The sequence below is a fragment of the Meles meles genome, chromosome 12, assembly GCF_922984935.1.
Source record: "Meles meles chromosome 12, mMelMel3.1 paternal haplotype, whole genome shotgun sequence".
Classification (NCBI taxonomy): Eukaryota; Metazoa; Chordata; class Mammalia; order Carnivora; family Mustelidae; genus Meles; species Meles meles.
In genome coordinates this window covers 74641044-74655708 of record NC_060077.1, presented here as the reverse complement: position 1 = coordinate 74655708, position 14665 = coordinate 74641044, and the positions used below count along the sequence as shown (strand labels likewise).

The 14665-nt window shown below is 33.5% G+C and overlaps 1 protein-coding gene across 1 annotated transcript in view; it reads right to left on the bottom strand.

Annotated features, from left to right (window-relative positions):
• The window catches only part of DCC (DCC netrin 1 receptor), a 1182017-nt gene that overhangs the window by 155636 nt on the left and 1011716 nt on the right, over positions 1 to 14665 (bottom strand). Inside the window, exon 15 of the mRNA XM_046024141.1 lies at positions 12359 to 12553. Coding sequence (XP_045880097.1) covers positions 12359 to 12553 — 195 coding nt within the window. The remainder of the gene's footprint in view (positions 1 to 12358; positions 12554 to 14665) is intronic.

Genomic DNA, 14665 nt, shown 5'->3' with positions numbered 1-14665 from the left:
AACTCTCCAGAGTAATGGTGGCAGAAATTACACTCCAAATGTCTTCGTAAGCATGTCAAGTGTTCCACCTTGAGAATTCTGGACATTGGACAGAGAATTTAAAGAGGATGACCAATGTGTAGGGGACACCTACCCAGCTAGCTAAAATTAATTCACTAGACCTATACCTCGTTTGCTTTTTTTTTTTTTTTTTGGCTGTGTAACCTTGTACATACTGCATTATATCTTCCCCCATGAGAATGAATCCTACCCATCCTTTAAATCAAAATTCTCAAGCCAGTATTTCTATCAGAACTCTTCTAACAACATCTTATATCAGTAAGCTTCCAACCTACCAATAAAATTATGGTTCTTATAGAAACCTTTGACCTCACTAATTCTTTTTAAGAAATTCTGTTCTGCTTATCATACAAGACTTTGGAAACCTAGAATATTTCAGAGAATATGCCTTATACTTCTTAGTAATCTTCACTATTCTCAACATGGTGTCTTAATGCTTAATAGTCACTCAATTAATAATCATATGCAATAACTTTGGTAACAAATGATAAACTATTTGGTCTTTTAACACACTATCTACCACAAGAGATATTTTTTTTCTATTTAAATAACTGCCTGCACTATGGAAAATTCATCCATTTAGTGTTTTGATTAATGTGAACTAAATGATCAACACTTAAAATGAAAAAAGAAAATGAAATTATAATTTAGATAGTATACATTATATTATACTTAATTCATCTACATAAAATAAAAGCATTGAAGCCTACCATGATGAACTTCAAAGAGATTATGAAGTGCCAAGAAAATAGGAAGATACATTGTCCTTTAGATTCATTAGAGTCATGTTTCATTCACAATTTTAGAATATAGGTATCAGGTGAATAGTATTGACAGGGAGAAGTAATACACAGCAAAATAAGAGGCATATACAACTAAACCTGAGATAAACAATAGGCATTCACATGTTTCTATAGAAATTTCATTTTAGATCTCATTCATTAAAACTGTCAGAATAACATTGTATTATAGAATTAATAATACTAATTTGAAAATAAGGAGATGTTTTCTGTGTAAATAACAAAAGTATAAAATAATAACAACCACCAGTTAACTTAATGTCCTTCTGAAGTAGTTTATATGGCATATGATGTATGAATTTTAATGATCTATTCTGATCTTCCAGTCTGAAATACAGCTGGAGTTATGTTCAATATTGCTTCACTGTACATAAATGCTCTAAATAAGCTAATTGGAAATAAAAAAGGGGGTAAATCTACCCCCCCTTTTTATTTTCTTTACCATTAAGTGACTTATTTCAAAGGCTTCAAAGGCTTTTTGGGCGTTGGGTCAAAAATCATTTTCCACAATTCTCACACTTTGCTTCAAAAAATAAAAAACTGAATTTTGTTAACTAACACCTATAATGTACTTCATTTCAAAATAATAAAATGTTCTCTACAGGGTGCTTACTCATTTTTTATTCATGTATGTCAACTATTCTTAAAGCTGCTATAGTGTTTGCATGTCATAAACTCAAAACTTCTATATTCCATGCATGAAAGGATTTTTTTCTTGATGGGGGAATGATGCTGAGGTTAACATTATAATTTACATTGTATTCGCTGAACTCAGATTGCACTCTGGGAGTTATAAAGGTTCATTTCTCCACAGGCCTAGAGTCCCATTTCTAAGAGCACTCAAGTTAAATTTATTCTCTAAAAATACAGTATGACAGTTAGGATTCATTCTTGATTAGATTTGTGACAGAAATCAGGAAACAGATATGATGCAGTTTGGCATTTTTGAAAAACTGAAAATTTTGCATACTGAAATTATAAAATGGCTGTTTAATTATTTATTAAAGGACTTCAACTTCTGATCAAAAGAGGTTAATATAAATTAAATTTACCTTCCTACCTGGATCAACACAAAACAAAACAAAAATAAAAGAAACAATGAAACAAAGTATATAAAAAACAACAATTTTCAGATATTTGACATCAAGCAGATCAGGTCAGTGATCTCTGAGAAAAGAGAAACAAAATGAGTCCATTGATTTCCCCAGCTTATTGTCTTGAGAAAGTTTCCAAGCTGAGAAAGAGAAAGGGAAAACCTAGAAGAAGCCCAGTTGTCTCCTTGAATTAAGGATATGGAATTAGAAGTCGGACATGACCTAAGCAATTGGAGTTTGTAAGGAATAGAAAAGAGAAATTCATGGAAGAGGCATTTTGGAGGTCTAGTGAGTGTCTCTCTTGAGTCTTCATTGGAGTACTTATCAGTGCATGCTTATGAGAAAATTTCCCAGGGGTAGAGTAAAAACTACCCAACAGAAGCAAAGAAAAAAATCTCTGGTGTTCACTCAGGGCCAGGAAACAGTGATTCTCCACAAATCAGATGGACAAACACACAATTGATGGGATTTGAGGTATAGTACTCAGAAGGTATTACCTCAGAATCAGATCAAATTAGACTGATGCTATTAGAAGGTAGGAGGGCTTTGGTATCATGTAAACACTTAAAAGCCAGTTTCAAAAGGGTTTAAGTTTTTCCAAATAAGAGCATCCCAGAACAAAACTCAAGAATATTTTTTAAAACACTAAAATCTCCAGTATCCCAAAAGAAAAATATAATTTGTAAGAAACACGCAAAAATAACCAAACGTGCAAAAAGCATGTAAATAAAATCCATAATGAGGAAAAAAAATAATCAATAGAAGTAGACCCAGTAATGGCTTTAGGTGAGGATAATAGAAGAGTTATTCAAACTATATTCCATATGTTCAAGAATGTAAAGGAAAGACTGAGCAGGTTAATGTTGAATATATAGAAAAGACTCCATCCAACATCTAAAGATGAACACTACCATGTGTAACATGAAAAAATACACTGCATAAGATTCAGATCAGATAAGGCCACATGGCGGGGGTGGGGGCGGAATAGTGGCTTTAAGGGCATAGTAATAGGAACTATCCAAGAAGAAACAGACAAAGAAAGACTAGAAAAAAATAAACAAAAAATCAGTGAGTTGTGGTACAACCTAAGGCACCATTACATATGTGTATCTAGAGTCTCTGACTGAGAGGCATGAGAGTAGGAAAAAGAAAAACTATTTGAAGAAATAATAGCCAAAAATTTTCCAAACTTGATGAAACCAGTCATTCCACAGATCCCAGAATCTCACTAAGCACTAAGAAGAAGAGATATAAAGAAAACTACATAAAGACATAATAACAAAATTGTGTAAAATTGTGACAAAGGAGAAAAAAAACCTTCAAAGTAGTCAGAGAAAAAAGTCACATTGTGTACAGAGGTATAAAGATAAGAATGATTGCAGTAGTCTTGTTAAAAATAAGGCAATATAGGAGATGGTGAATGAATATCATTAAACATATGGAAAAAATTATTTACTTAGAATCCCCACTCCAATTCAAATGTAATTAAAAAACAAAGATAAAATGAAATATTTCCAGATGTACAGAGATTTTTAAAAAAGTTATCAGCAGCATAATTCCATCATAAGAAATATTAAATAAGTCATTCAGGAACAAAGAAAAATAATACTCGTTGAACATATAGATTAACACAAAGTAATCAACAACATTAAAACAGTAACTGAGTAGTTAAGATATAAAATACATCCTTTTTTCCTTATTTTTAAACTTTAAAGTATATTTTATTGTTTAAAGAAAAAAATGTTTTGTGAACTGATATAATATTTTTGTAAGGTCAATAGCAATAAATTGAAGATACACACCATAAATTCTAAAGCAACCATTAAGGAGACAAAAGAGTTATTGCTAATGAACTCACAAAGGATGTAAGATAAATTATTAAAAATATTCAATCTCAAAAAAAGGGGGAAATAAAAATGCACAAAGATCAGATGGGTCAATTGAACAACAAATGAAATACAAGCAGCAGGATAATGGTATAAATCCAAACATATCAATACTCTCATTAAATATAAATGGCCCAAATACCTCAATTAAAAGTCAGAGATTGTCATATTAGATAAAAATGTAAGACCCAATTATATGCATCCTACAATAAAAAAAATTAAATATAAAGGCACAAATAGTTTGAAACTAAAATAATGGAAAATATATAACATGCTAACAGACAAACAAAAATTAGGCTGGAAGTGTTATATGAATATCAGACACAAAATAGATTTCAGACCAAAGAATATTACTGCTGATAAAGAGAAATAGTTCATAAATGATGAATTTATTAATTTATCAAGAGTACAAAATAATCATCAAAAATTTTTCAACTAGTAACACAGCTTCAAATCACAAGAGGACAGAAACTGATAGAAGAGGATAAATATTAATCTACAAGTGTAACTGCTTAATAAAGCAAAATGTCCAGACATCTGGTTTTCTCTCTTTTCTCTCTATATCAGCTCTGACCCTAGCTCACAGGATAACAATTCACAGACATCCATGGGTAAGTTCTCAGATTCATACCTGGAGTATGACTTGTTTTTTGATCAGAAGTTTTAGGAATGTGTCCCTAGATTGTATTATTCTGCTGTTGAATTAAAGGTATTTAATTTTACCAGAACGCCTTGTTTTTCCCTATAGGAAGTACAACTTCCCTTCAGTCATGTGTTCTAGTGCAAGCCCTAATCAGGCTGGGATTGGGTCCTACCCTCCTCTTTCCATACAAAAGAGCCAGGTCTTTGCTTTACGACAATATGTATCTGAGTGTATTAGTGTAACATTTAACTTTTTTCAATTAAAAATTAACTTTGACTTTTCTTATTTTAGTTCTCTTGCTATCTTCCCTCATTTATAAAATTGGGATGATATCTGACACTAAAATCATGGAGGGGGTGAAGAAATAAATTTGTATTTGTAAAGGACTTAGAAGAAATGCACTAAGGAGCCATCCGTTATCACTAAATGACATGGAAAATTAAGGCGAAATCTAGATTGTTCTGACCCAAATAAAACATTTTCTAGAAAAATATAAAAGTTAGAGAAAAAAATTTTTTTTAAGATTTATTTATTTACTTGGGAGACAGAGAGAAAACAGGGAAAAGAGGGGTAGAGGGAGAGGGGGACAGAGTCCCAGACAGACTCCACATTGACTGCAGAGCCCCAACACTGGGCTTAATCTCAAGACCCTGAGATCACCACCTGAGCCCAAACCAAGAGTCAGATGCCCAACCATCTGCATCACCCAGGTGTTGCTGATGGAGAAAAAATTTTTGGTCAAATGTTGAATTTAATGTTGGTAGAATAAATGACCCACATGTCCTTTATATTACCAACTGGATTTTACAAATAACAACTCAGGTTGTAAAACACAAGGTAAAATGTGGAAAGAGTTATATAAAAAGGAAAACAAAGAGGGGAGATTAGAGATTTTTAATGATATATACATGTCCATATAATTATATATATATTCATATATATATATTCCATGAGAATACATATATTTATTCCAATGAGATCCTTTCTGCTCTATTTCAATAATAGTATTCATCTTTTGTGACAGATTCTTCTAAATAGCCTTAGAAAATTTACCAGGTATAAGACAATGCATCTGCTTTGGACCTCAGGGAGTAGAAGTGAGAAAAGAGTTAGAAATAGAATGATATGTATTATTAATGAATCACCCTAAGTTTGCCCTTAAAGATTACTAGAAAATGCCTATAGGCTTAGAAGACACTAACATCAGGGAAAAAAAAATCATAAAAGATAAAATCTATTCTTTCTGAAATATTCAAAGTAATGATCTCATGGAATGAACTTTTCTCTTCCCCTCTCACTCCTCTCCAAGCAACCAGTGCTCATGTTGATTGAATCTAACTCTTCCACTCAGGATTTTTTTTTTTTTTAAGATTTTATTACTTATTTGACAGAGATCTCAAGTAGGCAGAGAGGCAGGCAGAGAGTGAGGAAGGAAAGCAGGCTCCCTGCCGAGCAGAGAGCCCAATGTGGGGCTCAATCCCAGGACCATGGTCATGACCTGAGCCAAAGGCAGAGGCTTAACCCACTGAGCCACCCAGGTGCCCCTCCCACTCAGGATTTTTAAATCAGCATTCTATTACAGCTGAAAACAGGAGTTTACATTTTTGTCTTTCATACTGAATTGAATGTCACTGTGCTGTTTACATTTGTGATTCATATTAATTTCAGTAAACAAATATGTTTTATATAATGTTATGCAGTTGGTGAATTATTGGAATTTAAAACCCTGGATTCCCTGACTATTTTCTAAGTTGTATTTGATATAGTCTACTTTTAGGTATAGGGGATAAATCAACACAGTATAAACTTCAAAGTTTATAAAAACACATAACTGAAAGCTTTATGGAATTGGATTTTTTATATTTGCTAAACCACTGACATACTAAATAATTATAGAACAATGCCCTATTCACATTTCTATAATGTTTCTTTCTGAAGAATTGTAAACAGCATTACTTTTATTATCTAAGTGGAATATCATAAAAAGTTTTTAAGGTAGCATACTATTCTGCTTCACCAATGAGAAAACTGAGACTTTGAGAGTCACACAGTGTGGGGATGTAAAGGCTACTGTGAGATGACATAATTCAAAGATGGAACTTAAACCTACATTTGATACCACTGGATGCTGAACAAATTTAGTCACAAATGAAACACCCATTTTCTTCCCTCCTTCCTGCTTCCCTTGATCACATTTCTTCCTTCTTTCCCCCTCCCTCTTTTCTTTCTTTCTTTCTTTCCTTCTTTCCACATGGGTGGTGGTGAAAGATTTTAACCAGTTCTCCTTAAGATATAAGATAGTTTCAGATGGGCTGATTAGATGAGAAGAACAAAAATCCTTGTACGAATATCTCAGTTGGAAAAAACAAGGACTGCATCTGGACATTTAAACATAATCCCTTTTGTTCTCTGAGCTCAGGATTTCATAAGAGTAAATGAAAAAAAGATTGAAGAAACAGAAAACAAAAGTAAAATGATAGACTGAACTCCAACCATTTATGTATGTACATTAACACTAAATTGTACATTAAATTCTAATGGCCTAAAACCTCAATTAAAAGGGAGAATTTTTCAGGGGGCATAAAATGGCAAGACTCAACTATAAACTGCCTACAGGACACAGAAAAACCTTAAATATAAAGACATAAGCTGGGGCATCCTGGTAGCATTGTCAGTTAAGTGTTCAGCTCTTGGTTTCGTCTCAGGTTGTGATCTCAGGGTCCTAAGACCCAGCTCCTAGTAGAGCCCGAAGTTCGTTTTTGTACTCACCAGGGAGTCTGCTTGAGATTCTCTCTCTCTCTCCTTCTCCCCTCCACCTCTCTCTCTCAAATAAACAAATAAATCTTTTTAAACAAAGATATAGGCTGAAACTAACAGATGGAAAAGGCAGATCATGTAAACTAAGTGTAAGAAGGCTAGAAGTATATAATTTTAAGCTATATTAATAACAGATATAATCATCTTGAAGACCATGAGTATTACCAGAAATAGAGAGAGGCTTCTGTAATGCTAAATGAGGTGATTTATTAAGAAGACATAACAATTATAAATGTGTATCAGCTTAATAACAGACTCCCAAAATAAAAAGAAGCAAACAAACTGACAGAATTAAAGGGAGACATCAAAGACCTTGGTCTAATGGATATTTACAGAACTCTGTATCTAACTGCAGACTACACATGATTTTTAAGTTCATGTAGTACATCCAACAAAACGAGAACACGTCACTATAAGTTTAAAGATGTTGAAGTCAGTATATTTTCCATTTATGATAAAATAAAAGTTAAACCAACAATAACAAGATGCCTAGGAAAAAACAAAATTTGAAAAGTAAGCAACATACCTAATAACTCAAGGGGAAAGATGAAATTAAGGAAAACTAGAAAATATTTTGAATTAAATGATAATGAATAGATAACATACCAAAATCTGTGGGAGACAGGGAAGGGGTGCTTAGATAACACAAATAGCTTTAAAAACCTGTAACATGAGGTTCTACCTTAAGAAATTAAAAACAGGGAGCAAGTATGACTACCACAAGTATAAGAAAGAAAAGAGTAAAGGTAAAAGCAGATTTGAAAGAAATAAAATCCAGACAGAGTAGAGATAATCACTACTGTTAAAACGTCAAAGATCAACAAAATTAGTGAACCCCTACCTAGGCTGATCACAAAAAAGAGAGGATGTAGATGATCAATATCAGAACTGAAATAGCAGTTATCACCACAGATAATGAGACCATTGTGAATGAACAATTCTATGCCAATAAATGGGACAAAATGAAGTATACAAATGTCACGAAAATTGTAACTTACTAAAATCAATATAAGAAAAAATATAAAATATAAAAAAGATGTATATATGTTAAAGAAGCTAAATTGTTTATCAAAAGCCTTCCTAAAAAGGAAATCGCAGATCCAAATGGTTTTGTTAATGAATTCTATCAACTATTCTAGGAATAAATAATATAAATTTTACACACACTTTTTTAGTGACAGAAGAACAAACTGCCCAACTGATTTTATGATACCAGAATAAATTTAATTAAAAAATTGGATAAAGTCATAACATGAAAGAAAACTGTAGACAAATATACCTCATGAATAGAGGCATAAAAAATCCTTAATAAATATTAACAAGTCAAATCCAACAATAAAAGAAAAGGGTAGTACATCGTGATCATGTAGGATCTATGTAAGAAATTCAAAATTAGCTACCCTTCAAAAATCAATCAATATAATTCACTATATTAAAAAATACTAATAAGGAGGAAGGGAGAAAATTATTTCACAAAAATTCAACAGATACTCATGATAAAAATTCCCAGGAAATCTAGAAAAAGTAGAAAACTTCCTCAATCTGATAAGAGGCATGTGTGAAGAACCTGTACTTAACATCCTATTTCATGCCTCTCCTAAGATCAGGAACTGGGAAAAATGCCCACTTCCCACTTCTATTCAATATTTTACTAGAGTTCTTAACCAAGAGAGGGCAAGAGAAAAGAAATAAAAAGCAGGTCAGAAATTAACTGTAAAACTGTCCCTGTTTACATATGGTATGTTTGTTTACATGGAAATTCTCAGAGTATTCTACTAGTAGCACAAATAGGTAAATTTAACAGGTCTAGGATACAAGATTAATGTTTAAAAACAATTGTATTCTACACTAGCAGCAACAGCTGAAAAATAAACTTGAACAATCCCATTTAAAGTAGTTTATACACACACACATATAAAAAGGGACTAAATTTAATAAACACACACATATGTACATGTGAACTAATCTAACAAAAACATTCAAGACTTCCTATATTGAATATTATAAAACATTACAGAGAGAAAAAAAAAGAAGAAATGTGAAAAACAGAGCTTATTGTGTGTCAATTATCCACAATAAAGTTCTTAAAAACTCAACAAATTGCACTTTAAACATGTACAGTTTATACACATACAAATACCTCCATAAAGATGTAGAAATAGATAGATAAATAAATAAATAAATATATAAATAAATTGGTAGATACATTGTGGGGTTTTAAAAGAAGAACTTGGTTTCAGATTAACTTTGCCAACATCTCCAGAATTCAGATCTTGTTGATCTATGCTATGTGTATACATCAAAGCTGGCATCTACGGCTTTTAACCCAAGAGGTGTATGATGTAGCAAACATTGCTATTATTGGCACTATATAGTACAAACAATAGTATAATTCATTGGTTAATGAATCTCTAGGTCTGCACATGGTAAGCTTTGTTTTGTAGTTCTGAAGAAGGTCACAGTGCTTGGTATCTAAATATTCAATTATTATGCCTGATAAACAAAATGCTACTTGAAAGTTCTGGTCTGTCATCAAAGGGAAGAGGAAGTTTATTGGTCAATTATAGAACAGATAGCTTTTTTATAGTCTAAAAAACAACCATGACAGTTTAAGTTATAGCTGTTGTTATGCTTTAACAGAGGATAACTTTCCTTAATTCATTTTTAATTGTATAACTGTTATACAGCCCTGAAAATATATATTCCTTGACTTAGCCGAAGTTTATGTTAGACATATCTTAGGTTCTAACTTTTAAAAAGATAAAGGATTCACTCATGCCCACATCCAAACTTTGCAAAGAAAGCACCAATTGTTTCATTTATTCTATTAAACATTAAAGTAAGCATACCAGTTTCATAGTATCTTTTTGAAAGGTATTTAAAATATAATTTTTAAAGCCTTAGAAATGCAAAATTGTCTAGACATTTTATATATTTCTATATGCATATATAAAACTGTTCCTATTTAATATACATCAGGATATGTTTAACATACACTTTGGGTAAATAGCAAAACACATGTTGAAAAAACACCAGTTTCTTTGTGTAACTCTGCAGATATTTGAACAACAATAATAAAAAACTATTATATTTCAATATTTTATGTGAAGACATGGGACTATGTTAGAAGAGTATGAGCTGGTAGCGCTTAAATTCATGTGTACATATACATATGGGTGTATGCGTGTGTGTATGCAAATGTATGTGTGTAAATCTCTTTCCAGATAAGTTTTAAAGTGTAATACACACATGATCTACCACAGAGATAGGTTCATATCCGTTTTGCTTGTAACAGTTTTCCTAGCTCTTTAAAATATATCTTACAAGGAAAAATCTCGTTTTCTTGTTAAGATTTTGGAGAGATTTGCCAGTGTTAATCTTCCGAAAGCCTCAGCTTTGCAAGCATTGGAGACTTCTGGAAAGACCGCTTGTAGTAAAGAACATCTTTACTGAAAGGCCCTGGTGAAGCATTGCAGTTTTCTTTCATGACTTCATTATGCCTTTGTACCACACTCTCCTTGCAGGGAAGCCTGGCCACGTGGACCTCCCTCTGCTGGGTGGTGTCAGAGATCAACTGTCAGAGATGATGCCTGCTGAATAATGGCTACATAACAGTCCCCTGACATCGGTTTGATGGCCATAAAACGTGTTATGTGATTGCCTTAACATTCAAACTCAGGGACTGACTGAGAGAATATTATTTCTAAATGCCAAGCTAACTAGAATTGTGGAGATTTTCAGTAGGCACTTCTTTTATTAGTGTTTGAGGCAATTACAGAGAGAATGGGTCAGTGCAATTTTCCTCCTGCACTGGGAAAATCTTTTCTTGCTACTGCATGAAAAGGTATTCAAATTCAAATCAAGTTTCTCATCAAAATGTTCTGTTTTTGAGAGACATTACAAATAAGTAGCGCCCCTCCCCCCAACTCCCACCAATCAGGTTGTATTCCCAGTGAGGTCAGTGTACTTCATTTCAAATAATACCATGTTAAATCAACAGGTAGGATCACCCTGCTTTGTGCTTTGAGAATTTAACTTCTTGCCACCCTATATATGACATATGTTTCTTTGATTTCTCTCTGTTAATGATATAATCTCTTAGGATATTATGGAAAATCAGATATAAAATGGATATGAACCCTTTTACTACACGTTAGCCCTCTCTGAATAAACAAGTTTTCAAAGAATTCAGAAACGTCATAATTCAAGTATTGTATTTATTAAAATGACATTGAGTATGATAAGAGGCCTTGGACTGTATGCAGACAGCAGTCTGAAAACTAAGTTTAGAGGTTTGATTGAAAATTCCTTGTTTCACCTTTTGTTTTATAGTCATAATGGCATAGCCACGAAACTTAACCTATAAATACTAAGGGAAAAGAAAGCAAGGTGACTAGATTTTTTAGTGTTAAAGAAAAATTGACAGAATATCTTCCTAGTGAGAAAAAAATGAAAAAAAAAATGTGTTGACTTGCTTTTTATAAGAATTATTAAGATTAGTGGGATGCCTGGGTGGCTCAGTTGGTTAAGCAGCTGCCTTTGGCTTAGGTCATGATCCCAGCGTCCTGGGATCGAGTCCCACATTGGGCTCCTTGCTCGGCGGGGAGCCTGCTTTGCCCTCTGACTCTGCCTGCTACTCTGTCTGCCTATGCTCTCTCTCTCTCTCTCTCTGACTAATAAATAAATAAAAATCTTAAAAAAAAGAATTATTAAGATTAGATATTTCCATTGACCAATGAGGAACAAAATAATACAATTACCTTTTTTTATTCTATGGGTCAGAAGCAAAAGTACACAACGGAGTACCCACTGTCATTGTGAATGTCCCTAGATAAATTTCCCCAATTCAAAGTCCAGAGAGGAAAAACAGGTGTGTGTGTGTGTGTGTGTGTGTGTGTGTGTGTGTGTAGATTGATAGAAGACAGAAAAAGAGAGACCTGTCTTATGAAATACTATGTGTCACAAATTAAAATTCCAAAGAACAAGATTCTAAGAAAGAAAATAATTTCAAACAAATCATTTATTTCCCTTAATAGAATAAAACCCACAACAACTCACCTAATCTCTCAATGGAATAATATCGTTGTTTACTATCCACACGCACTGTCTCAGCATAAGGGCTCCCAACACCATAGCCAATGATGTAACCTCGTACCACGATGTTTGGGTTCAAGGGAGGAGTCCAACTCATGATGATGCAGTTGGTCTGGGGCCTCACATGAAGAGAGCTTGGTTGGTCAGGGACTTGAGACTCTAGAGTTCAAAGGAAGCATTATTAGTCTGTCTCATCCTAGAACATATAGTGTGGTAAGACTTCCCATTTAAGCAAGACTTAATATTGTATTCCATAGACCCTCAAATGGTTCATCACTTACTGCCCAAGTTCCTCTTTGTGTCAGCACGTGATATATTTTCCATGTTTCATTCGACTTTCACACAGTTTCTTTTTTTTTTTTTAATGATTTTATTTATTTATTTGACAGACAGAGATCACAAGTAGGCAGAGAGGCAGGCAGAGAGAGAAGAGGGGAAGCAGGCTCCCTGCTGAGCAAAGAGCCAAATGTGGGGCTCGATCCCAGGATCCTGGGATCATGACCTGAGCCGAAGGCAGAGGCTTTAACCAATGAGCCACCCAGGCACCCCTTTCACACAGTTTCTTAAGCACAGAGGGCCCTGAGTTCCGTCCATAGACATGCGGCATCATGCACCTTTATTCTAATGGTCTTTTTCTTTTGGGCATTTTCCCCTACCCCCATATAACTCTTCTTAGGTATCATCAATACTGAGGAAATGAAATGTCAAAATTGTCTTGCCCAAGAGTTATTTACTTTGATTTAGTTTAAAAATAAAAATAAAGCAGTCTTTTCTGAAGAAATTGTCAGGAAAAACAGTTTAGGGCCAGGATTTGCTCGGCGTAATTAGGATGGCACTTGACCCATAATTTAGTGCATCTCTGAAAAGCACATTCATTGTTAAAGAAAAGGAGACAGTGTCTGGGATTGCGGCCACACAGACTTTGGAGTGTGCAAATTTGGTTTCAACCAGGCTCTGTCATTTACTAGCTGTGCACCCTCATGAAGTTATTTGTGATCTCCGAGATTATCTTCTAATTAAATTGGCATTCCAAATATTGATTGCTTCAAAGCCTGAGCTCTGAAAGTAAGAGTTCCAATTTGTACTGTACACTCATCTCAGAGAAACCTTAAGACCTTATTCGTCCTATCTCCATTTCCTCATGTGTAGAATGAGGCTAAAGATAGCAATGGTCTCACAGGATGCCGAGAAGATTTAATGAGATAATGAATAAAAGTGCTCTCATTATGAGTAGCACCAACTGATGTTAGCTGTTAGGGAGTAAATGTGCATGTTAAGTTTTCTTTGAAGGAGATCGTGTGTTGAAAATTAATAAATTAGAATTCTGGCCTTTATATCATCCTTCTTCTCTCTGATCCCATCCCTAAAGAAATGATGCATTTTCTGAACAATTATCATCATTCACTTAATCAATATTTATAGAGCACCTACTATGTTGGGGACTGGGGCAAAGTACCCATGATGATCAGCGTATAGGACAGAGTCAAATATGGCAGACAGAAAACATGCACCTTTGGAGTTTAGAGTTTAATGGGAAAGACAAGTAAAGAGGCAGTTAAAATATACTATGATACACATTTTGATAGGATTAATACAGGCACACATACCCTATTTTCTGAAAATCATAGAAATATTCTGGGAAGAAATTTAAGAAAGAACGTGCCCATCTAAACTTCAGTCATCCATTAAGTGCTCAGCACAATACCTGGCAATTAATGGGCACTCAAAAATATCAGTGATGTGAACTTTATTCAAACTGCTTGTGTTCATTATTTCTTTCTTAACTGATATCTTTAAAGGTAACATACATCAGATGAAGCAAAAGAGTTTGATGATTAAAGGTAATATTAAAATACATTTTTCCTTGATATAATAGCAAAAGGTGATAATATTTACTACCAACTTTAGCCACCTTTAACACAAATGCTTCTAGCTTAAGTGATATACGGAAGCCTGTTTTTTATTAGAGTTTTTAAAGTAGGTCCCAACTAACAGTTTTTCAAAAGATGCTACCTTCTAAAGATGCTACACCAACAGCATTTTCTAAAGGAGCTTTTTTTTTTTCTGAAGATGCTCATTTGTGAATGAAAAGGGACAAGATTTTGTCTGCCCTAAAGAAGCCTGTGACATAACATGCAAAGGTGTCATTAAAAAATTACCTCAAAATGGGGATATAAATCTTAATAACAGAAAAACAATGTTTGTGAAAGATTTTCCACTATAACCCTAAGGAGAAGTAATACAAGAGATAAAAGGAATGGATTAATAATT